We start from the raw sequence: 26,811 nt of genomic DNA, 5'->3' as shown, positions 1-26,811 counted from the left end.
TAATTTCACTGGTTCCAATTCGAAGTGTTTGTTGCAGTTGTTTCTAAAAAAAAAAAGAAGAAAAACTGTTTTCTGATCTTATGTAAAGCCATAAAATGAATTGGCATGTTAAGAAAGCAGATTTAACTGCAGATAACATTAATCTCTGTGGTTTAGGATATTTATCTCAATAAAATTTATTAAGTACCTACAAAATAGAGTACGGTATAGTTTTATACCTTTTTCTATTGTCTTATCAGTCTGAGGGCATAGAATGCCAAATAACAGGGCACATGGTACCACATTTTAATTCTGTCTACAGTTCAGTCACTGAACCACTTAAATGCAAGTTAGTGAATTTATTAACATTTATTAATTGAAAATAGTTTATTTAAGACAGCATAAAAACCTCAGAGGAAAATATTGTGCAGGAGAAAATCCAAATAGTATTTTTTTAGTACACACTTACAGTGATAAACTTCCAAATCCCCTATAACTACTCTGTCTTTGAATGGAAATTTCAGGGTATAATTATTGTTTACATATTTAAAGAGTCAGTGGGTATTTAAGTCATAATTTCAAGCAACTATTTAATTTTTTTAAGTTCCTAATTTGAAATACTATACCCAACTTCTGATTTTAGTCATGCTACTGCATCCAACACTAGGTGTTTTATTGCAGGAAAGAAATGGGGGGCATGGGGGTGAGCTGCTTTCTTGGTGCACAGCGCAGCTTTCCACATTAGGAAGATGAAGCCCCACCTGGGACAGGTTAGTCAGCAGTGAGGTGATCTTTCCCGACACAGTGGGCTAGAGTCAGAGTGAGTCAGTTCTGGGAGTTTGTCTAAACCCACAGTATAAGGTTTAAAGCAGCGCTGTGTTCTAGGGTGTCGGCTGGTGTTCTCAGAGGACGAGGGGAGAATTCCAAAGAGATAGGCAGCCAGAAGTAGGACTCGGGTGGTGGGTCATCCTAGCCCTCCCAGTCGATGCTGATGGGGCCGCCTGTCAGTATGTGGCTCTGTGGACCACTGTCATTCTCTCCTCCTACTGCCTCACGACGCATTCGCCGGTGGCAGCCCTGGGCACAGCGGGAACGCTCGTCCAGCATCCCGCAGACAAGGACCTGGCAGTGCAGGAACACTTCCTAGAAAGATCATAATGATAATGAACAAAAACAGTGAAAAGAGCTGCCACTTGGGGGCTGCTTACTAGGAGCCAGACACAATACCAAACGTTTCATATGTATTATCTCATTTCATCTAAACAACCACCCTTTGAGGTAGATATTCTCATCCCCATTTTACAGATGAGGAAACTGAGACTTAGGAGGTTAACGAACTTGCCCCTATTCACACATTTAGTAACATGGCAAACACACTGAGTCATGTGGGTGATTTAAAACCCTACATCCATAACTTCCGCCTTTGTGCAGGGACACAAGAGACCTCTGTGAAGACATCTAATAATGTTAACATCTTGGTTCTTCACATCAAGGTCTGGGCATAACATGGGCTCCCACGCACTTCTGTGTAAAATAACAAGTTCTTTCTCCAAGCTTCTTCCTATAAGTAACTTCCCCATGCATGCTGCCTAGCTGAGGAGGAAGATCAGGGTTAGTCATCATGGCTAACAATTGTTCTAGGACAATGATGTAGCTGGACAGGACATAAATACACTTAAATGCAGTATGGAAAAGACTGTTGGTCTCTTAAACTTCCTTTTGTTTATGTGTTTCGACAACTCTACTAAAACAAAAACCAAAAACCTTCTACCTTACAGAGTATACATAGCTTCTTATAACCTCTATTCATGTATATACATTTTAAAAAAACTGTATCACATTCAATTTGCATGTAAATTTTTATGACAATAGTTTTTTCATATCTCCTTTTCCTATATTTCATTCTGCATTAACTGCTTAATATTGCATTAATTGATACGCTGTTTGTTTGGTTTAAACAACACCTCTCTCATAACAGTGCTCTATAAACACATTCAACAAGTCATATTTTACTTTTTGTTTTTGAGAAGCTGTCAGAATTGAAATTTTTAGACGATGATAATTTTATGGTTATTACACATTGTCAGACCACTTTCCAGAAAGTATACCAATTTATACTGGCATTGTATACATGTCCCTATAGCCTTGCAAGTTGGGATTTATAATTTTTATAAATTTCATATGTATAAAATAGTCTTATAATAATTATTTTAATTGGCATGTAAGTACTATTTTCACTGAACATTTCACTATTTGTCTTTTCTGCAAATATTCTTTCCATATACTTTGCCACGTGACCACTACACAGGCTTTTTCAACCACATCTGCTCACAAGGATTTTATATTATAATCACATAGTACTTTCTTTGAACAAGCCCAGTTATTTTACTGGGTGGGGGGCAGATAACTGTGACATTCATGGAGGTGTTAACCTTCTAGATGGCCGGTTTTATAGTATTTTTCATAGAGGTGATGCAGATCCTAACTGTGGGCTTGTAGAATGTGAACAAACTGGGACACCATGAAGGAAGGCTGGGGAGGAGAGGTACCTTTACAAGGTAAAGGTGTTCAGCTCACCTTGTGGTCTTTGCCAACAAACTTGAAGACAGGGACCTGGAAGTGCTTTGCGAGGTGATCCCGAGATGTGTACTGCTTTACTGAGTCATCTGAAACACAGCTGGAAGTAGGGCAGGATAGCACGTAAGACTTGATTGTTTAAACAGAGGTGGAAAAACAATCCAGTCCAACGTGTTTGGTCCAAGGAGAGGCAAACTGGGTGGAGGAGGCTGGGCTGCACTCAAGATTTTTGAGAATGAAAGAAAAATGAAATCCCCTCCCTGTGAAGGCATCTTCAGACACAGGCCTGCTCATTAACGCTGTCGGTCCCATCTCTCATTCTCTGTACCCACAAACTGGGCACAAGGACCTCCTGTTAAGTCATTGCATTGAAGTATTAGCAACAGCAGCAACATTTGTTTCAGAGATATCTTTTGAAATCAAGGTATCTTTTTAAGGCTGTATTTTCATTTGTAATATATTGCAGGAATTCTGCATTTACGTACTTTATTATTGATTTGAGAAGGCTTTTCTTTAACTAGATTTCACTGTATTTATGGACACCCACCCCTGAAGGGGATCCAAAGGTGAGCGAACCCCAATTTGTACAACAAAGAGCTGCATAAAGATGTCAGTTTCTTAGAGAATAACTGGATCTATTGGGGAAAATCATTCACCTCCAAAATGTTTTAATTCCTCTTTTCCCAGATTTAATGCTAAATTTTAGTTTGATAGGGCTTTGAGGTTTTAATCTCAGGTCTACCACTTAAAGTGAAACTCCTAGGCTCGCCTCAGGATTAGTTGAGGGTAAAGAGGGGTTAGTGATGCTCCACTTTGAGGCGAAGGTTTAGTATTGATGAACAATTTCTCCTAAAGGCCAGGGCTCACACATGTATTATGTTTTCCATTCTGAATTCAAAAGGAACTTTTTTCCTGACTGTTTTCCTTTTATGGATACTTAATAGTTCCTGTCTACCAGGCCAGTAAAAAAGTGGGATCAGATATAAAAGCCTATAAAAGTTGATAATTGCTCCTCATGCTTACAGAGCACTTTCTGGTTCATTGCTAATTGCTGATTCAGGGCAGTTGAAAAATCCAATAAAATTATTTAAAAATAAGACATCTTGACTTGTATTACCACTACTACCTTATTCCCCTAAACTGAAGAGGATCTAAACATATAATGTGGTTTCTGTTATTTCCTGTATTTATGTACACATTTTCATTTTCCTGAGGTTAAATGAATTTATACCATCTTCTGATTATGTTCTGTAATAAATACCTAATGCATATCTAATCTGTGTGACACACCCTGCTGGGGGCTGCACAGGAGATAGAGATGAACAATATGGTCTGTGACGTCAGGGAGCTTAAAGCCCAGTACCTATGATAACAATAGTAACGTGACATTAAAATGACACTTTTCATGTGAATGCCTCAGCATTTTCAATTTATCTTTACCTAAAAATACTATTTAAAAAAAATTGAAGTATAGTTGATTTACAGTGTTGTGTTAGTTTCTGGTTATACATATATATTCTTTTTCGTATTCTTTTCCATTATAGGTTATTACAAGATAGTGAATATAGTTCCCTGTGCTATACAGTAGGACCTTGCAGCTTATCTATTTTATATATAGTAGTTTGTATCTGTTAATCCCATACCCCTAACTTTTCCCCCCATTTTCCCTTCGGTAACCATAAGTTTGTTTTCTGTGACTGTGAGTCTCTTTTTGTTTTGTAAATAAGTTCATTTCTATCATATTTCCGATTCCACATGTAAGTGATATCATATGAGATGTGTCTTTCTCTGTCTAACTTACTTCACTTAGTATGATAATCTCTAGGTCCATCCATGTTGCTGCAAATGGCATTATTTCATGCTTTTCTATGGCTGAGTAGTAAAAATACTATTTTTTTTTTTAAAGAGAAGATGTGGCAGAAAGAGTTGTTGCAGGGCAACACGTTACGGAATAGAACCCAAGACAAATTCTGGCTCTTGATTTGGTGTTTGCTGTGATTAGACAATGTTAGTTCATCAACTCCAAGTTCATGTGCTAAAAGAAAGTAACAATGGTATAGGAAAATCCAAAATAACTGATTACCCAAAAGTTGTCCAATATTTGACTTTGGAATTCAATGTTTCTTTTTCTGGAGATAAACTTTCTAATTCTACTTTGCTTAGGTTTGTATTAAATTATTTTGCATTCTCAGAGCATATGCCAACTAAACTAGAGGGAAGTGAATCAGATGTGTTAAATATCAGCCTGAATTAAATTTAAGCTGAGGACAGTGAATAATCAAACAATTTACAAATATAAGTAAACTGCATTATGTTTATTTTAGGGCTCTGAACTAGCCCCAGATTAATATTATGATAAATACTCATTCAATAGTTCATTAGACAAATATTTAATGACTTTTACTGTAGGCAAGGCATTGAGGAGGAAGAAGGAAGGAAGATATCTAGTTCAGGTCAGAAGGAATCAGGGAAGGCTTCATGGAGGAAAGAAATCCCAATGTGTTTCGAAGGACCAGTAAGAATCAGACAGGAAGAAAAAGGGAAGAAGATTTCAGGCAGTGGAAACAGCAGGTGCAGAGTCAGGAGGGTGTAAGGAACAACAGAATTTGGGAATTGCCCATGGTTCCCTTTGGCAGGAGCAGAAACTGGAGAAGGTAGAGGTCAGAGGGCGAGGAATAGCAAGCCAAGCTGAGAGTTGGATTTTATCTTGAGGGATTATCTCAAATGCACCATTATTGTCCTAGCCAATATTGTACTATACAATATTGCACCGGAAATGGGACTGTTTTCCTGTGAATAGTGGAAACAGGCCCACACAGCAGTGTTTTTGAGTTCTATGCTTTTTAACAATTTTAATATCTTCCATAGCATTTTGTTGTTGTTTTTTGTGTGCTAACGGCTGGAAAATTAAATAGCACAGCTTCTTCTTAGAACTGTCTAAAATAAAAATATATAGTCAGTCCTAACTGAGGGTCTGAATAACAAGCTTTATTGAGACTGCAGGTTACATGTTTTCCCAGTAAATGAGTTAAGACTATACGTTTATGTTTTCAAAAAGTAAATACGAGGGGCGGGAGAAAACTTGGGGTAAGAGAAATATTCACTGTCTTGATTGTAGTGATAGCTTCACCAGGGTGTATACGTCAGAACTTATCAAATTGTACACTTTAAATATGTACATTTATTGTATGCATATAGCACTGCAATAAAGCTGTAAAAAAATTTGAAAGGAACCCAAATCCATTCTCCCCCAAAAGTAAATCCATTCCCTAATCTACTTAGCACTAATTATGTGACTGAAAAAAAGACATAAAAATTGATGCTTCTACGTTTCATTTTAAAACTTTGTGGAGAACCCTTTAAGATGGCAAGAAATCTAAAGGCCTTCAGCCCCCTATGAGACCTACTCTTAGCCATCCAAAGCAGCTCAGAATGATGTATTTTCCAGATTCTGAAAACAAGCTAAGGAGGCTACAGGAATCTGAAACTAGAAGTACTCCTGCTGATAAACAGTTAAATTTACCAATCAAAGGAAATCAAGAGGCATCAAAATGTTTTCAGCAGGGATCTGACTATATATATAATATTTTTTCTTTTGGCTGGATACCCAGGGCTCTGTGGAGCTGAGACTTGAGAGCTGGGATTTAGGAGGCTGTTAGAAAGTGTTTTACCTGTCCGAGTGACAGATAATGAGAGCTGGAATTAAGGCAATAATAGTGGAGAACCAGGTTGGAGTATTGCTACTTTTAGAAAGGCTTCTCAGTTGATCCTAATGTGCATCAGGGTTGAAAATCATTGTGCAGAAGATCGATGGCAGCAGGTGAAGCTTGCCTGTGGTGAGAGATCTGGGGAGTTAAAAGCAAAGGAGAAATTTCAGAGTCTATCAGGCCAATTAGCAAAGGGCATGAACTGGGGCACACCTATGGTGCTCTGACTAGACTATTTGCCTTTTCTTAAGCTGCAGGTCCCGATCTGCCTGAGATGTGTCCCATCTGACATTGAGGATGAGGAAGAAACTGATGAGATACTACTATGAGTTTGGGATGTGAGTGTAATTTTCCTGGGAATGTAAGCAGTGGGTGTGGTAACTGCAGGCTTCCAATGATACACGGAGACAAGCAAAGTTCTCAATCCAAGCATCCTCAGGGAGTACGGAAATCTCCTTTGTATAAAACAAGCAAACAGAAACGAACTTCACCTGATCTTTCTTCTCCTAAACCTGACCAAGTGTTTCTTCTCTCTCCTTCACTACCGAACTTCTTAAAAGAGGGGCCTGGGGCTTCCCTGGTGGTGCAGTGGTTGAGAGTCCGCCTGGCGATTCAGGGGACACGGGTTCGTGCCCCAGTCCGGAAGGATCCCACATGCCGCGGAGCGGCTGGGCCCGTGAGCCACGGCCGCTGAGCCTGCGTGTCTGGAGCCTGTGCTCCGCAACGGGAGAGGCCACAACAGTGAGAGGCCCGCGTACCGCAAAAAAAAAAAAAAAAAAAAGAAAAAAAAGAGGGGCCTGCATTTGCTGCTCCCACTTCCTAACCCTCTTGCATTTCTCAGCCCCCACTTGCCACCCATGCTCTACAATCTCTCTGGGCAGGTTAATCCTATAGTTTTGGCTATAAACAGGGGCGATTCTGTGTCCTTTGTCTCTAGTCTTCACCTTGTTCCTGGGTCTGACCCGCATTTCCAACTGCCCACTGAACTTCTCTGCCTTAGTATCCTGCAGGTATTGACAATACAATATTATTACTTGGAATTATCATATTCAATATTTTCACAGCAAATCTGCTTTTCCACCTGTGTCCTTTCATCTTGGTTAAGGGCATCCAGTCAGTCACACGAGCTAGACCCCTTGGAGTCATTTTGGACTCCCCTCTCCTTCACCAGTTTTTACCACCAAAATGCGCACAAACGGTTTCTGAACTAATTAAGAGCTGGCGAGAGTGCTGCGGTGGTTTTAGGAAATGACTGAGTTTGTTCTCGCACCCAGAGGTCGGATGTGAACTGGGGCTAATCCATCGTCCAAGCAGCCTACTTACCCATCCCGGATGAGGTAGTACTTCAGGATCTCGTCGATCTTGGATGTAGGGGTGGCAAAGCAGCTCTCCACCAGACTCTCTAAGCCATTCACGTGCACCAGGGGCTCAATGCCAAAGTAGAGGGAGTCTCGCAGCTTGAGGGTGGGCAGAGCTTCCCGGTAAGGCTCTTCGAACTCATGGTCCTTGAAGATCTCCAGAGTGAAAGGGAAGATTCCGTGACTGCGGCTCATGATTTCCAGCGGGGTGTTGCGAAGGTTGGGAACGTAGCCTTCGGAAATGGTGTACAGGCGCGGGAACTCACATGTCACAGGGATCAGCAGTTTGCTGGTTCGGATGATGATGTCGCCGCTGCTCCCTGGGGTCTGCTTGGGTAGACCTGTCACAAGGTTGCTAGCCACGATTTTGTCGTTCACCACCTGAACCAGGCCAGGGCCAGGAGAGGAGAGTCTATGTTTATTTCCACAGAGCACCTCAGCCCCCGCCCCCCGCCCACCATAACATTCTCCAAATTTCTTTTTACATCAAAGCACATGAGAGATTTGGCTGCTGAAGCCTGAAGCTTCTTTTTTTTTTTAGTTGCTTCTCCTCCTTTTAGCAAGATATTCTGACTGTTAAAGAGTTTTACATACCACTTCATGGTCAACCCACACATTCTTTTGGAGTATTAGTCATAAAAACCTGAGCTATGCAGAATCAGCCAATTCAAAGCTCTGATACTTTAGAAAAGAACAGCTTCTGTACATTATTCTTTTTCTGGAATTCTGTGATGGTGCTGCAGCATGACCTTGTGCTGAGCTCAACCCCATGCAGACTTCAGCTGTCGCATTTACCCAGATGATTTTTCAGTTCTTCATCTCCAGCCTTGTCTGCTCTCCTGTGTGCCAGAACCCCTGGCTCATTGTAAGGCATTTCCATTTGATTATCCACAGATACAACAAATACAATTTGCCTAAAGTGGGACCTTCTCCTCATATATCTCCCCCATGTCTCACCCCAAATCTCATTAGCTCTCTGATTTTCTCTAAGTTGGATTCAATAAATAAGTATTTGTTTATTTGGTTGCAAGGGCCTCTACACTGATCTCCTGGGCCCAGGTCCTCTTTTTTCTATCCATCTTGCCCACTTCTGATTTCATCATGACAGTGCCTGCTTAATCCCATTCCTATGGGAAAAAGCTCAAATGTCTCACCCCAGCACACAAAGCAGATGTCTGGAAGCATAGTCTCCCCCCATCTACTTTTCCAGTCTCCTTTCCCAGTCAGGCTGTGTTGCCCATTCACTCAGCATAAGCCTCAAGAATTCCCATGTCTGAGACTGGCTCACTTGTTTCCCACCTGAAATGCCCTTTCCTTTCGTCTCCGCCTGTATAAACCACACAAATGCTTCCAACCCCAATTCAAGTCCCACTTGTCTTGACTGTTCCATTGTTTGTCCCTTTCTGGACTCCTATACTACCCGTCAACTGTATCACTGTCTCTTATTTATAATTTGTGTGTGTTTTCATCTCAATACTACTGTGTATGTTCCTAAAAGTCAGGAATCTTATTTCACATATCCCTCAGGCTCCCAGCACAAGGCTGTGCACAGATTCTTGCAGGAAAGTACAAACCTTTTACCTCTAACTGGTTCAATCCCTGAACTCATTTGCTACCTTATAAATGAACCATCATCTATATCAGTCACTATCTTCAAGTATAATAATCGGTCAGAGGAGACATAGCCAGCCTCCGGGTACTGGTGCTAATGCACTCAGAAAAATGTCTGCACATATTGGAGAGGTGGTACTATTTGAGAACAGAAAGAGCAGAATTCTTTTTAAGCCACTGTCCTCCCAGCGTCAGGACCACAGCACAGCAGATGCTCAATAACACATTTGTTAAATGAATGGTATATGATTTTTTGAACTCCATTCTTTTATGTGGAAATATTTCATCTATGACACAAGCCACACTGCACACCTCTGTCAACAACTTCCCAAATAAATGGATTTGGTCATTCCCCAAGGGTCCTTCAGGAAGAACGTACATCGACCACTGTGCCACATGTCTTGAGGGAGAAGAGGATGTTGACGTGGGTGCCATTGGACACGCCTCGGCAGGAGGTGTTGGTTAGGAAGAGCTCCAGACCGCCGACCAGGTCCCTGGGGATGCTCACTTCAATGGTGTTCGACTTGCAGAACACGGGGACTGCGGGGACAGGAACTGCTGTTAGAACCGGAAAAGGGGAACTGGGAGAAGGGAAGGAGGATTCTAGGAGAAATAACTTCTCCCTCCCACACCTTGAGCTTTTGGTTCTATCCTCAAGGAAATCTCTGAGGCTCAAAACAAATTGGTGAATAAAACCTGGACTCCTAACTCCCAAGGTTGTGGTCAAATAATGCTCCTCAAATACTATATTGTTTCCCAAATGAGAAAATACTGTATCAAAATTTCATTCCAACAAACATTTATTTCAAAGTGTGTCTAGCATAACTCCATGCACTGAAACACCTAAAGGATGAACTTTTAGCACAAACACAATTTATTTGCAATACAGAAAAAGCACTGCTTTGATATAGGCTTAAATTACATAATGCTACTGCTTTGACTTTCCCATTAATTACCGTCCCATAAAACAGAGGTAATAAAAACAGCGTTAGCGCCCTTGGGGAAGAGTTCTAAATTGTCCTTGCATTGCTCAATAAAGCATAAATTATAAAATTCACTTTAATTTAACATAAAAATATTGCTCTTCCTTAGCGTTCACTCCTCTAGACTGTACAAATACTCTAAAAGGAGTACAAAGGGTACTGTCAGACAATATGTGAGGGCAGTATCAGTATGTGAGGGCATATCACAGCAATGGCTTAGTATAAAGAAGTCACATATAGGTGCTCATTAAATACTTGCTGGAAGAGTGAATTAGTTTTCTGGACATAAATAACTAGATTTCCAGAAAATAGTTCTCAGAGGATTGTTGATGATCAGATCGTATGTGTAGGGGGAAGAATCAGTTCCCTAGGGCTTTCAACTTTTCATAAGCCAATTATCTGTTAGAAAAGAGAGGAACTCCATCTAAATTACGTATTAGTTATACAACTAATAATAGAAATTAGAGAAAAAAATCAAAAGTAAAAAGCAAAGGAAACTGTATGATCTAGCAATCCTGTTTTGGGTATAGGTCCAAAAGAATTGAAAGCAGGACCTCAAAGAGATATTTGCACACCCGTGTTCATAGCAGCGTTATTGACAAGCAATCCAAATGTTCATCAATGGATGAATGGATAAACAAAATGTGGTATACCCATGCAGTGGAATAGCTTTAAAAAGGGAAGGAATCCTGTCATATGCTGCAACATGGATGAACCTTGTGGACAATTTGCTAAGTGAAATTAAGTCAACCACAAAAAGACAAATACTGTAGGAGTCCACTTATATGAGGTACCTAAAGTAGTTGCCTTCATGGAAACTGAAAGTAGAATGGTGGTTGCCAGGGGCTGGAGGGAGGAAGGAATGAGGGGTCCTTGTTTTAATGGGTATAGAGTTTCAGTTTCGCAAGATGAAAAAGTTCTGAAGATTCGTTGCACAAAAATGTGAATATATATAACACTGCTGAACTATACACTTAAAATTGGTTTAGATGGTAAATTTTATGTTATTTTTTTTACCACAATTTTTGAATGATTCCAGAGTGTACACACGCTGCTAAAAGAGGTAGTGTTCTAAAAGATGAGAATCTTGATACACTCGGTTGAGGAAGGCAGGGAGATTAAGAGGGAGGAATTAAGAGCACAGGTTGAGCATGTACTACCTTGGCAAGTGTGGTTATCCTCAGACAGCACCAAGCCCCGGGGACATTCACACTGATAGCCCTTCTCAGACATAAGGCAAGAATGGCTGCAGCCGCCATTGTTATTGTGGCATCCTTCGATGTCTGCAATAAAAACCAAAAGAAAAAGGAATGATATTGTAGCCCTCTTCCCCAAGAATTCTGGTTCTTGGACTGGTACTTTGCATCAGGCATTGTACTTGACTTATCACAGTATCACTGGGGCCCAACTCAGTCACTGAGACATGACGTCCACAAAGAAGTTTATTAAATGTTAAAGCTACAAAGAGCAATCTTATAACACACATAGCTCTAACCATTTAAGCTGGTCATTTTGTAGAATGCCCTTCAATCCGGCTTTGTCTGTTATTCTCATGGTTAGACTACAATTTGGGGGAGGAAGACCCGAAAGTCATTTCTTAATTTCTGTAACATTTAGTCCACCCAGTTTGAAATTTTATAGAGTATTATTGATGTAAAAGGGACTGACAGAATATAAATTCACCTAGAGCAGCTAAATGCATCAGAGTTAGTCAGAGCTATTACCAGTGGTTGGTAATCTCCTCAAATCTCTAGGAATAATAGCACTGGAGATATGTTTCTTGGGCTGACAGCACATTATAAAAATAAAACCTGGACAACACACTGAAAGATTCCACTCAGCTGAGCTCTTTGTGACATTCCTCTTATGAGGTAGATTTTTAAAGTTTTCTTTTTAAAACTTTCACATTTTCAAAAAGCATACTCAATCAAATGTGCAAAAAGGAAAAATATTCAGTTGAAAAATGAAGAAACTACCACATAATGTCATAGTTAGCGAGGAAAAATAATGACCTTTGTGGGCTCTGGATATGATCTTCTAGATCATGGGTCATCAAACTCTGGCCTGCTACATGTTGTTGTAAATAAAGTTTTATTGGCACACAGTCATACCCATTTATTTCCCTATTGTCTATGGATGGGTGCCTTCTCATTACAAGGGCAGAGTTGAGTAGTTTCAACAGATTCCATATGGTCCGCAAAGCCTTAAATATCTACTATTGTGTTTATGAAGAAAAAGTTTGCTGGTCCCTGTTTTAGGGGTAAGATAATAAAAGGGAATGCGTTCAGGAATCCCCTGGTGGTCCAGTTGTTAGGACTCTACACTCTCACTGTCAAGGGCCTGGGTTCGATCCCTAGTTGGGGAAATAAGATCCTACATGCCACATGGAATGGCCAAAAAAAAAAAAAAGGGAATGCTTTCAAATCATTTAAGATGTTCAAGGAAAGATATGAGCCAATTTCCAGTTATAGCTATAAGTCTCAGTTCATTAATAATAAAAATATTAGTCCTCAGTAAATTAACTTGAGATGAATCAATTTTTGTGAAACAGGGAGAGAGAATAAATTTGCAATGAATTAATCTTTGCAAAACTTAGGAGAGATTAGGCTATCACCTGTTTATAAATCTGTACAGCTAAAAAGGATAAGAGTATTCCTATGGGTTTTTGAAATAGCTGAAAATGATATATAATGGTGTAGAAAAAAGCATAAAATTTGCTATAAAATGTTAAAGTCAACATTAATAGGAAATTTTTTTCTTAAAAATGGTCTTCCTTAAGTCAGTTAATTTCCCTGGGCCTCAATTTCAATATATGTAAAATGAAAGGGTTGCATTAAATGTTCACTCAGGATATTTCCAGGTCTAAAATTGCAAAGCACAAAATAAATTGAAATTCTTATTTGGCTTGAAGCACTTTAAGTCTCTTCCAAGGACATACCAAAATGTTTAGAATGGCTATATCTGCAAGTGGGATTGTGGTCATTTTAGTTATCGTTCTTTTACTCCTTTGTATTTTCTTCTATGAATGTAACTCTTTCATAATAAAACAAAACAATAAAAGTTACTTAAAAATTAAAAAGAGCTTTTTATTTTAAAAAAGAAGATATGCTAATCTAACAGACTAGCTAAAGAAACAAATATGTTTGGACTATCAATAAAATGTAAGGGTTTCCATAAAAACAAATAAACAAAAAAACAAAACCCCCCAAAAAAAGCAGGATTTCAAATATGAATCTTAATCCTAAAGTGTAATTCATATTCAAATTTTATCTTCTGCTAAAATACTTTTCAGTTATGATTATTAGGTTTTAAAATTATATGAGGATTAACTTAATATTTCCAACAAAATACTCATGAGTAATTATAAATGTTCCTCATGGAACATTTCATTAATATTTAAATATGTAAAGATTATTGCATAAAATAAGATTTAAGGAGGATTCAGGACATCACTCTTATTCAATAAAATTTAAAGTACATTTAGTCTTTTTACAAGAGACAGAAGTTTGATATCCTGGTTAATGGTCCCTGAGTTAATAATGCAAATTTTGTTGCATGAAATGAATTGTGAGCACTAGCCATAATTTTTCCTTTTGGGGTAGTATTTTATTATTTTGAATATAACTAGAATAAAGTGAAATTGTAAGCAGTATTATAATCTGTTATGCCACAAATTCAATTACCCTCTGGGACAAATCATATGTCCTCTGTAAATAATGATAATTAAGCCATTTATCTCTTCATATAATCTGCAGAATTTTTTTCTTTTTTGGTCTCTCAACTCCCAATATCATGAGATCCAGACTTATTAAAGTGGAAGTGATGAAATTTTATTTGGGACAATTTGCAAGGGCCTTAGAGAAGGGACATTATCTAAGCTTCATGTCATAATAGTAGACAATTTCCATTTCAATTATTTGACATACATTACAAATTCTTTTTAGTACTTAATTATATAAAATGTATACAGCATTTCTACTATCAAAAATAGATAAGTTTAGGGCTTCCCTGGTGGCACAGTGGTTGAGAGTCCGCCTGCCGATGCAGGGGACACGGGTTTGTGCCCCGGGCCGGGAAGATCCCACATGCCATGGAGCGGCTAGGCCCATGAGCCATGGCCACTGAGCCTGCGTGTCCGGAGCCTGTGCTCCTCAACGGGAGAGGCCACAACAGTGAGAGGCCCGCGTACCACAAAAAAAAAAAAAAAAAGATAAGTTTACTTATCTCTAAAAATGTATTAATCTCTAATAAATTCAAAGCATATGAGTAAAAAAAAATGGCTTCATGTAAGCCAGTTTCCCAAACTTCCAAGATGGTAAGACTCACCTAGAAACTTGGTAAAAACACAAACTGTAAGGCCCCTCCCGCCCCACTGAACCAGAGTTTCCAGGAGAGAGGCCTGGGAAAGGCCAGCTTTAAAGGCACCCAGGTGATTCTCAGCAGGGAAGTTTGAGAAACACTCCTGCAAACCATTTGTTATGCTACCTACCTCCATTTTCTTGCTATGCCAGATGTGCTCCCTGGATGTGCAGCACAGGTGTCACCTAGACGTTATTTTAAAATGCAGTATCTTCACCTGACCCCAGACATACTGAATCAGAACCTGTATTTTAACAAGATCCCAGGTGATTCGTGGGCACATTAAAGTTTGAGAAACATGGAATACCCTATTTTTATACCTCAACTTAAAATGCAGGTCTCTGCCTCTTGCAAAATGCAACAGCTCCCTCCTGCTAAAGCTTGGAGACAAAATCAACACTGCATTCTGTCTGCAACACGAGCATCCTGCAATGATGCTCAGTGATGATGATTTGTGGTTTCTTTACACAGCCAGATTGTTACTCTCTTCTGACGTTGGCCAGTTTTATGAACATCAAAGAATAAGCCAATGGCTTACTGGGGGCTCTTGATGTGAATCCCTTCTTGCCCATCTCACCTTCACATGTCTTGCCATCACTTCTTAGCACACGGCCAACCCCACACTCACAGCGATATGAATTTTTGAGGTTTACACAGATCTCACTGCAGCCACCATTGTTTTGTTCACATTCATTTTCATCTGTAGAAGAGAGACCACACCATTTACATACTGCTGAGCCAGGCAGTCTTTTCCCAAGCCCCTTAGCAGAAACTCCACATCTTTTCAGATCCTGTCCATAGACTTTCCACAAACCAACTCCAATATAATCAGTTTTATTAATCTGGTCTCCCCACCAAGTTATTTGTCCCTCTGCCCTCTGCTGGAGCAGAAGGCAGTTAGTTGGTTGCTTGCCAGTTCCCTCCTCAGGGCAAAACTGTTGGGGAAATGAAGTCCCCTTTGTTATTTGGGTTCACCTGCTTGTTCGTATTGGAGAGTCTCACTTTCTCCAATTCCCGAAGATTTGCTAAATAAATAAAACATAAGTCAAACTGTGTTTTAAATGCATTAAAGGAATTTGCATTGCAGAGGATATGTTGGATAAAACTTTTTTGCGAAGCAGTCTTCTTTATAACATGAACAACTGCCCTCAAAATCTATTTTAAATATTGGAATATTCCCACATTGTACTTAAGCAATGATTGCTAACATTTTTAAGAATCTGATGAAGGACATGGACTTTTGCTATAAAAAAAAATGTACAGTTGGCAACAAATGTCAATCCCCTTCCTTCTACAAACAAAAACAGGGGAGCTTGAGGAGCTGAATTTGTCATGGCTTGGATACAGGATATAAACCAGGGACTGGGGTTTAAACACCCACAAGGTGACAGGAAGCATGGCCCTGGGCCCACGAGAGGAGATGAGCTGGAACTGAAACCCTGCTCAAGTCTAGGACCCTGGAAAACGTATCCCCACAATGAAAGGGGGAGGAGAAGGACTCTGCTCCGAGGCCCAGGAAAGAAGTAAGGAGGTCTCTGCCTGAGGCTCTAGGAAAGAGAAAAGCCTTCATAAACCCCAAGTTGGGCCCTGCCATGGTTGATGTATGAACTCACAATTCCCACATGGCGTGGGGATCTTGAAACTGAGAAGCTGATGTAAAATTTGGCCTGGACTGGTGAAGCTTCTGTGACACAAGCAATCAAAAAACTCTCTGTAGTAAAAAAAACCCCTCCTCAAACCAGATAATAAGAGTGGAGTACCACAGAAAAACAATTACAACAGAAGGTGGTTTATCATAAAACATTATGCAGGGGCTTCCCTGGTGGCGCAGTGGTTGAGAGTCTGCCTGCCGATGCGGAGGACACAGGTTTGTGCCCCGGTCCGGGAGGATCCCACATGCCATGGAGCGGCTGGGCCCGTGGGCCATGGCCGCTGAGCCTGTGCGTCCGGAGCCTGTGCTCCGCAACGGGAGAGGCCACAGCGGTGAGAGGTCCGTGTACCACAAAAAAAAAAAAAAAAAAAAAAAAAAAAAAAACCACTATGCAGGAGGAGATGATCCACTATGAGAAAGCTGACAAGATAACAAATGGGAGGCTTTGAACTGGAGAAAAAAGAATAATCCAGAAAAATCCATAATACAAGGATTTAAAAAATTACTAAACAGATAAAAGAAAGGCCAGTAACCAAAATAAAATTGTGTAGGAAGACAAGGCAGAATTGAAACAAAACAAACATACAGAACTCGTAGATATGAAAAACATAGTTGCTAAGATTAGACCCTTCATCAGGACCCCTACTGCCTGGACAGTGGATGGCTAGAGGTGCTAGCAGCCCTCCTGGGAGTGGCCACACTGGTGCTTGGGTTCACCCTCCGTCGAAAGCCTGGATTGCTTACCTCGAGACTGATAATTTTACGTGAGAGAGAAATACGCTTCTACTTATTGAAGCCGTTCTTATCTGGGAGCTTATTGTCACTTACAGCCTTAGAAACTCTATGCCCCAGCAGTTCCACTTTTATGGGTGTACTCTAAAGAAAATCTCACAAGTGAGGTAAGGTATCATTTTTATGTTAATTTTAAGAACACACAAAACAATGCTATATATTGTTATGTTATATTATTATTGTTATTTATTACATAAATAATAAAAGCATAAAAACAGGGACCAGAAGGACACACACTAACTTCAAAACTGTGATTACCCCTGGAGGGTGAGAGAGGTAGAAGAGATGGAGTGAGATGGCTTTATTTGTATCTGTAAAATTTTATTTTAAAAAAAGGAACAGGGACTTCCCTGGTGGAGAAGTGGTTAAGAATCCGCTTGCCAATGCAGGGGACACAGATTCGAGCCCTGGTCCGGGAAGGTCCCACATGCCGCGGAGAAACTAAGTCGTGCACTACAACTACTGAGCCTGCGCTCTAGAGCCCACAAGCCACAACTACTGAGCCTGCGAGCCACAGCTACTGAAGCCCACGCGCCTAGAGCCCGTGCTTCACAACAAGAGAAGCCACCGCAATGAGAAGCCCATGCACCGCAATGAAGAGTAGCCCCCGCTCGCCACAACTAGAGAAAGCCCACATGCAGCAATGAAGACCCAATGCAGCCAAAAATAAATAAATTAATTAAAAAAATTTTTTTTAATTAAAAAAGGAAGAAAAATTTAGCTATAAATCTGGGTACATGAGTGTCTGTTATATTATTTTCCTATACTCCTCTCTCTGCCTGAAAAAATAATTTATAATAAATAATTAAAATTGTTATATATTTTTAAAAAACTAAAGTAACATTGACACATGCACATAAACACAAAACTTTGCCTCTAATTTCAGGAAGTTCATGACCTCCCTGAAACCAACAGACAGACCCCAGGCAGGAACTGAGGGCTTTTCCCTATGTCCCGATAGGCAGAGATGTCCAAGATAAATTGTTAAGCAAGAGATGTGTATGGTGTGTATAATATGCAAACTTTGGTTTAAAAAATGGCAACAAATAAATAAACACGTATATTTTTATTTTTATATCTGCCTGAAGAAACCCTGGAAGCATACGTAAGTAAATAATGTAAGAGTTTACTTGGGGGACTTCCCTGGTGGTCCAGTGGTAAAGAATCTACCTTCCAATGCAGGGGACGTGGGTTCAATCCCTGGTCAGGGAACTAAGATCCCACATGCTGTGGGGCAACTAAGCCTGCGTGCCAAAACTACTGAGCTCACGCGCCTCAATGAGAGAGCCTGCGGGCCACCACAACTACAGAGCCCACGCGCCCGGGAGCGCATGTGCCACAACTAGAGAGAAGCCCGTGTTCCACAACGAAAGATCCTGCGTGCTGCAGCTAAGACCCGACACAGCCAAAAAAATAAAGAAATAAAATAAATATTTAAAAAAAAAAGAGTTTACTTGGGATGGAGTTGGAGGAGAGGGAAATGGAGCAAATGGGGGACAGAGAGCTAGATATTTCACTGTATACCTTCATGCTGTTTAACTTGGGAGTCATTTAAATACATTACCTATTCAAAAGTTATATTAAAACAAAAGAAGAGATGAATGAACAACTCCTGCCTTAAGAGGAAGCCAAATATTTTCCAACAGACACGCGTGTGTGTATGTGTGTGTGTGTGTGTGTGTGTGTGTGTGTAGTGTGAGGGATTGGGGGGAATTGTAGGAACCATCATCCCCCACACCCTGAACCTGTTTACATTAAATCACATAGTCAAAATCAACCAGGCAAGAGCCCTAACAACTGTTATGGGAGCGCCTAACCATGCTCCATGGGATGGCCAGTGGGGTTCATTAAAGAGACTGAGGAACAAAAGCTTTTCTAAAATAAGAAACCTTTGATATCCCTTTCATCCTGATGCCCTATCCCATCCTGATCTTGTTACTCTTCTTCTGGAGGAGGCAGCTGTGGGGTAGTCCTCCCCTTTCTCTCTAGACTTGTTTTAACTCTATTTGAGTCTGAATACAAAAAGCTTCATAACACTAAACAGAAAATAGATGATCTTCAGTCCTGGGTTTTTAAACTCTATTTTCTCCCTGCTGTAGACAACAAAACATGTATACAATTGAACAACTCTGGATTTCCTACAAATAATCTGACTCCCCTTTCTTGCTACTCAGACAAACCAAAATTATATTAGTGAAGCTATAGGAGTATGTCTTTAGATAATTCTAGACCAAAGCTACCCAACAGAAATACAAAGCAAGACGCACATGTAATGTAAAATTTCCTAGTAGTCACATAAAAAAATTTATTAAAAGACATTGGTAAAATTAATCTTAATAATATATTTCAGGGACTTCCCTGGTTGTCCAGTGGTAAAGAATCTGCCTTCCAGTGCAGGGGACGCAGGTTCAATCCCTGGTTGGGGAACTAAGATCCCACACACTGTGGGGCAACTAAGCCGGCGCACCACAACTACTGAGCCCACGTCCCTCAACGAGAGAGCCCTCGTGCCACAAACTACAGAGCCCACACACTCTGGAGCCTGTGCACCACAACTAGAGAGAGAAAAATCTGCACACCACAACCAGAGAGAAGCCCACGCGCCTCAACGAAAGATTCCGCATGCCACAACTGAAGATCCCATGTGCCTCAACGAAGATCCCACGGGCCGCAACTAAGACCCAGTGCAGCCAAAAGATAATACATAAATAAATAAAATAAATTTTAAAAATAGATTTCATATGTCTAAAATATTTCAATATATAATCAATATTAAAATTATTGATATCTTTTTTTTTTTTTTTTTTTTTTTTTGCGGTACGCAGGCCTCTCACTGTTGTGGCCTCTCCCGTTGCGGAGCACAGGCTCCGGACGCGCAGGCTCATTGGCCATGGCTCACGGGCCCAGCCGCTCTGGGGCATGTGGGATCTTCCCGGACCGGGGCACGAACCCGTGTCCCCTGCATCGGCAGGCGGACTCTCAACCACTGCGCCACCAGGGAAGCCCCTATTGATATCTTTTATTCTTTTTTTGAACTAATCTTCAAAATCTGGTGTGTATGTCTCAATTTGGCTGATAAATTTTCATCAGAAATACTTGAGCTGTATTTTAGAGTCATAAAATTTACAGTTCACTCAAGTTGTCCCACACATTTTTAGTTTTCCAATGACTGAATCAAATATTAGCTTTTAAATTAAAATTAAGTAAAATTACAATTCAGTTTTTCAGTCACACAAGCCACATAGCCACACATGGCTAGTGGCTAGCGTATTGGACAACGCAATCCCAGACTGTCCCGACACATGATATAAATTTGGCTTGAAGCTTTAGTTATGAACTAAAAAGACAAACCCCATTCTGAGTTTTCAGAGACACAAACTGGAAAAATGATGGCGCTCTGAGTCAGGAAGAGTTTTTGATTCGTCCTTTACTCCTAATAGCCTGTTTCTACCGCAAGATGGGTTTCTTACCAAAGCAGGTCTGTCTGTCAGGGCCTAGCACGGTTCCTGGAGAGCACGTGCACCCACTGGTATCCAGGCAGCTGCCGTGGCAGTCCTCATCACAGATGTCATAAAAATCTATGGAGGATAAAGAGGACATTTCATGAAGGGCGAGGACCAGAGGACACTCTCATCCATGAGAAAGCCTCATGAGCTCAATCATGGGGTATGAATTCCTAGCCAACATCAAGAGAATTCTCATTGATCAGGGTTTATATAACCCAATGGCAAGAGATGCTGCCTAGGGACATGTTCTGTCATTGGGATCAATGAGTCCCAACTTCAGATCCTTGGGTGACCATGGAGTTTCTGCAAATCTAAAACCTCACCAAACATGAGCTGTAGATTAAATAAGCATTATGTCCTACTCTTCTATGCAGTATATATTTTAAATGTATACAGATTTTTTTTTTTTGCGGTAGGCGGGCCTCTCACTGTTGTGGCCTCTCCCCTTGCGGAGCACAGGCTCCGGAGCACAGGCTCAGTGGCCATGGCTCACGGGCCCAGCCGCTCTGCGGCATGTGGGATCTTCCCAGACCGGGGCACGAACCCGTGTCCCCTGCATCGGCAGGCGGACTCTCAACCACTGCGCCACCAGGGAAGCCCTGTATACAGATTTTTATGGGATTAATAACATGAAAATTCATTTAAAAGTATTACTGATCTCAAGTGGCTTCTTTCCATTATACATCTTTAAAAAAAAATCAATGGGCACTAAGCACAATGCTACCATATGGATGTCTGAAATATATATTAAGAAGGGGTCCTCCATGCTCAAAAAGGCTGGAAATCCACACTAAATAACGTAAGTCAACATTTCGCTTTCTACTGTTCTGTTTGAATGGAGTGGAAGACAAAGTAAAACTGATCAAAGTCATAGCTCCTTTCCCTTTCTATTCTTCAGGAATTTTTCAGAAATCTAAGAACAGACCTCAGAAATCATGATCTGGAGGTATCCGTGGCCCTAAATCAATGTTCTTCAGGCTCTGAGATACTACCATAACCAAATTTCCTATGCCGTTTTTCTCTTTGATGCCATATGTGGCCTTGTGGGGGAGGGAAAAGAGCCCAGGGAAGGTACTCACGACCACAGTAGACGTGAAAGCAGACGCTGGGCTTGGCCAGACGATACACATAGTAGCCTCCAGGGCAAGCCTTGACCTCCACCGTGGTGTTCCAGAGGCAGCAGTTCCCACTGAAGCTTGCACAGGCCTGGCGCTGCACAATGCCATCACCTTCTAGAGGGTGGCTGCCATTGAGCCAGACAGGTGCATGGGTTCCGCAGTGGTTTTCTGGTATGCAGAAGGTGGGCATGGCATCCCCTGCCATGCCTGTGAAGCGATACCACTCCCCATCCACATTGTTGTCACACAGAGGGGAACCTTGAGACTCATCAAATTGGTGGTCAGTGTTCCTCCACGGCTCATTCAGACTGATGTAAGCAGAACAAGGATCTAGGGCTGGGAATGAAAAGGACACCTCAGAGGCACTTTGTGATGTTTCAGATCACAGTGGCAATAGACTGAGTCCACCTTCTTGGTCTTACATTTTGGTTTTTTAGTTCAAGAAAGAAATAATCTAAAGTCCCCAAAAGTAGCTGTTTAAGATTCCTCAAGGTGACGTAAACATATTTCATAAATGCCTTTTACATTTGAAAAATTATTTCAAATCTATTTAAGGTTTTGTATTTGCATTGAACTAAACCTTTTATCCAGAGTAATCATCTGATAGGATAGTTGTTCAGACCAAGGGAGGTTATAGTCTCACTGAAACCTGCACTGATCAGACTATGTTTTGAGTACTGTCTTCACACCTGGAGGCTATATTTTATGAAAGTAATGGACAAACTTGATGTCCAGAGGAAGGTGACCAGATTTAGAAGGGAGCCTAACAATTATTTACTGGGGAAGAAGCTGAGAACTACTGTTTGGAGGGAAAAAAACCAAACCCTGAAGAATATGCATCAGTCTTCAAAAATCTGGAACGGCTTGTGAAAGAGGAATTAGCTTTCTGTTACAATGACAAGAACAAATTGTTACGGGGAAGTGCATTTCAGTTCAGCGATCTAGTAATGGAGAGGCTGTATCATAGAGTGGTAAGCTCTTCATCTTTGGAAATTTTCAAAAAGTAGTTGGATTGTCATTTGTAAGCAAGATTTTGGATGGAATTTTGCATTAGCGGGCAGTTTGGCTTGATAATGAATGTGTAAAGCTCATTCCACCTTAGAAGGAATAGGCCTCTGGCATATGTCAACTGCTTTGAAATACACAGTATAGTGTCAAGTAATTACCAAAGATATTCTCCATGTGAATGTTGGTACATGTTCCATCACCTATTGAAAACACCATGAACTTTGTGTCTTCACAATTAGCCAGGGCATCACTGTCTAGAATATAGCAACATTTCAAGCATGCATTTTTAGTGCATAAATAACATGGACAAATATCTCATCAAAAACATTTTAATGACTGAATACACCAATATCCCCAGTTCACTGCTTCTCTCAATTTCAGGAAAACATTGAATTAACACGGGCAAATTGTTCTTACAAAGAATCTATAAAATCAAGAAATTCTAGAAGGGAGTCCTAGCCAAAGTACTATCCTTCTTAATGCATGTGAGGCTGACTTAATAGACATTGTACGCAGGGAATTCATATTAAGGCTGATATACTTTGTGGGCAGGAAATTCAGCTTCAGCAAATACTGTACAATAATTAAGTGTGGATAGGCCATGATCATAAAATCTAAGTTGTCTAGAAAATATTTTGGGTTTTCCCAGTCTACATTTCAAATTCAAGTTTACTCTCAAAACTTCAGTCACATGTAGAGGAGGGTGCGGCCTAGTGCTAAGGGCCCCACTGAGAGTATAATAACCGTTTGGGACAAGAAATAAGTAGGATATTGCATATTCTGGAAGTAACACTTACGCAGAGTTACACGTGCCAGGAGCAACCCTCTCCTTATAATGTCCCTGCGGTTTCCCGACTGTGCCCTAGACCATGGTTTGATGTCCCTTGAGAGGAAGAAATGTCCTCATACAGACTCTCTACCCTCTGAAAAGGGAAAAATTCCCTTATCTGCCCTCCCAGCTGTGGTTCTCTTATGAAGACAGATTTCCAGGGCAATTTCACAGGTGTTTATAAATTCATAGAAATATTTGGTTCAACTCCTTGGCTCTAATTTTATAAGAAATGGTTAAGTACTCAACTTTTAATAGCTTTTACAGAAATTCCTAAACCTCCCTCAATAACTATTTCATGATTTATAAAGTTTTTCCTTAAATTTAACTATCATTTCTTGTGCTACCTGTTGAAAGTTTACTTCCTCTCTTGTTGTAGGTGATACATGGCACAAATAGGAGAAATTTACTATCTTCTGTAAACTAAATACATATTTTAAAAGTTACCCATGCAATATTTCCTAACATTAAATAAACCCATTCCACTCACCCCCTTTAAAGGGAGTAATTTAATCCTTTAATAATCTGGCCACTGGCGTTAATTCCTCTTTTCAGTCTCTCAATGTGGAGCCCGAATTCGGTATTCTGCATGTTGCATCCTGAATTGCTGACGTATATATACACACGCACACATAATACACCGCTCAAATGAGAGAGCTTGGGGCCCCAGCTGGCAGACAGCCGGCCAGTCTTGATTTCAGGATGTTCGCTCGTCAGCCCGGACGTCCGTGCGCCCCCAGGGCCAGCACCTCGCCGTGGCCGAAAGCAGAGAGCAAATGTCAGCAACCCCGCCCTTTCGTCCCGGCACCCAGGACTCCCTGAGCCTCCAGGTCCGCACCCTGTGCACCGCCCCTCGGATGGTCCCCCGGTCGCCAGATTCTGCCCCCGCGCTCTCGCGCCGGAAGCCCCTCCTCTCCTTCCTTCCCTCTCCCGCTTCGCTTCCCGCCTTACCCCCTCCTCTCTTCTGCTTTTTTTCTCACTTACCCTCTCCTCTCAGGCAACTGCACCCCCACCCAGTCCCTAGCCCCCAGAGTTCTCCCTTTATCTTGCTTATGGCGTTGAGTCAAACGTCCTAGAAGGGCTGGAAAAAAATTAATAAAATAAAAAAGATCTGGGAAGGGAGAAGGTGTCTGATGGGAGGGTACAGGAGGTACTAGAGGGAGGAGTAAGCCAGGGAAGAGAGTGGGGAGAAAGCGGGGAGGAAGTTGAGGGCAGGACCACTTTGACTCTAGAGACTCTTGGTTACTTACTGGTAGCAGATACAGGGTGATTAAACTTAGCTCAAACCTATCTTTAAGACTTTTTTAGACCAGTTTTAGATTTAGAGAATAATTGAGGAGATTGTACAAAAAGTTCCCATTTTCTGGCACCCAGTTTCCCCTATTATGAAACAATCGTACACTAGTGTGGTACCTTTGCCACAATTAATGAACCAGTGTTGATACATTATTATTAACTCAAGTCCATAGTTTAGATTTCTTTAGTTTTTGCCTGTTTTTGTCTATTCTGGCATCCCATCCAGGATACCACATGACATTTAGTTTTACATGTCTCCTTAGGGTCTCAAGCCTATTTTTAATGTTTATTCTTAAAGGTACTAGAGCAAGGCCTTAGTTACCCTGAAGAAATAGGGGCACTTAAACACTGAGATTCTCAGAGGTGCCAAGAAGGATGGTTCTCGCCATTTCACTCTCTCTTCTAGTTAGAACTTAAATTCTAATGGGAAAAGGAGAGAGAAATTTGTTACTAACTGGAATTAAAACTTTGCTTTGTTGGCCAGTTTTGTACCAAATCTGGAGGTACCAAGGGGGGAGACAGTTTAAGATTCACTCAGTCTCTGCAAAAATTCGTATTTTCAGATGTCAAGACTAAGAAGTCTGATTTATCCAGATCTGTGCCTTTAGGGGCACACTCAGTCCCTTGTATTAATGAAAGAAAAAACTCTAACCTCTGCTCTAAAAAAAAAATTTTTTTCCCTCTTAAAGTTGGGACTATACAAGTGCCTAGAATATAAAGAAGTTAGGATTCCTTTTACACATACTCCAAGAAATATTTAGCTCATGGAAAGTTGTTTGGATTTGGCAGATCCATGGAAATTTTGGATGCCCAGGCAAAAGGCTAAACGGAACATGAAATGAAATTCTCTGAAAATATATCTCCACAGCTTTTCAATGACTTTCCTTCTCCTATTCTAGAACCAGTATTTAAGATACTGGAATCTTGCTCTTCATAACCTGTACATAACAGCAAATTCCTCCAACAAAAAGTACATCGTGCCAAGTACTTGACACAAGACTTACCCATTGGTGACCCAAGTGTTACAGTGATGAAGAGGCAGGTGAAGAGCAGGAACTGAAGCATCCTTTTGGACCAGCCACCAGAGACAGACTGGAAAATCCTCTTAATTTCAGTCTTCCTTTGTCCGCTTCTTTTTCAAACACTTTTTAAAAAGGCCTCTAGGCTCTTGTGAAGAAGACTTTTCAGTACTGGTTGGGGCTTTATCAGAGGAAGAGGATGAGTGGGATAAGGTGTCCATTGCTCTGGCCTTGACCCCAGATAGAAGCACTGCTTTACACTGTCAACAGAGTTATTTTATTGATATTTTTCTTTAGGGGAAAAAAAAGAAAAACTCTCACAATCCCTCATCCTCCTATTGTTTTTCTCTCAAGACTTCCCTGCAATGAGGCCTCCAGTATCTTATCCAGAAGGGAACTCTAAAAGAGGGACATCCCCTCACGTCAAAATCTTGTTTTGTGACTTCAAGGAACTGATTTCATGATATTGCAGCCATAGCACTGCAGATTACATGAGAATGGGATAAAGCCTAATTTTTGGAAATGATCTTTAGAAAATGTCTTGGTCAGGTGGCCAAGGAGTTTACAATAGCACACAAAAGAGTAATAAGGACAGGTGTGGAATGAGGACAATATTCTCTTGAAGCAAGCATCCAAGTCTGTTTTATTATGGTCTTTGGTATCAAAACTTCCTAAAGAAACAAAGTTTAAGTTGTGTTTGAGCAGCAGTATCTTATGTTTTCATAGTGCCTTTCTTCTCCAAATTTAAAATGGTTTATTGTTATTTATTTCACTAATTCTCACAGTAAGGGGTAGGGGCTTCAGATTAGGAACTATTCATTAAATTGACGACACTGAAAAGTAAGTGACAAAGTTTACTACAGTTTCAGTTTTAGACAAGAGAGGGACAATGTAGGGTCCTGTATATTACATGTCACTAGACATAACCTTAGGAATTACAGGTTTGGAGTTTGCCAGCTTCCTGACATCCTACAGTGCGTAGAATGAGAATTGGCAAGCACTATTACTGCAGATAATG

At 40.7% G+C, this 26,811-nt stretch overlaps 1 protein-coding gene across 1 annotated transcript; it reads right to left on the bottom strand.

Moving 5' to 3' along the window:
* Positions 1 to 948: 948 nt before the first annotated feature.
* OIT3 (oncoprotein induced transcript 3) lies at positions 949 to 25,872 on the bottom strand (the record flags this gene model as incomplete). The annotated part of the gene is made up of 9 exons (XM_079710733.1): positions 25,779 to 25,872; positions 21,603 to 21,977; positions 20,488 to 20,595; positions 15,152 to 15,274; positions 11,376 to 11,498; positions 9,612 to 9,772; positions 7,587 to 8,002; positions 2,557 to 2,656; positions 949 to 1,122 (listed from the first exon to the last, which is right to left on the bottom strand). The coding sequence occupies exons 1-9, from the start codon at positions 25,837 to 25,839 to the stop codon at positions 949 to 951; spliced, it is 1,641 nt and encodes a 546-aa protein (XP_079566859.1). The 5' UTR covers positions 25,840 to 25,872.
* Between the last annotated feature and the right edge of the window lie 939 nt (positions 25,873 to 26,811).

This window comes from Hyperoodon ampullatus, assembly GCF_949752795.1.
Source record: "Hyperoodon ampullatus genome assembly, chromosome: 1".
NCBI lineage: Eukaryota > Metazoa > Chordata > Mammalia > Artiodactyla > Ziphiidae > Hyperoodon > Hyperoodon ampullatus.
This window is presented reverse-complemented; position numbering and strand designations above follow the sequence as displayed.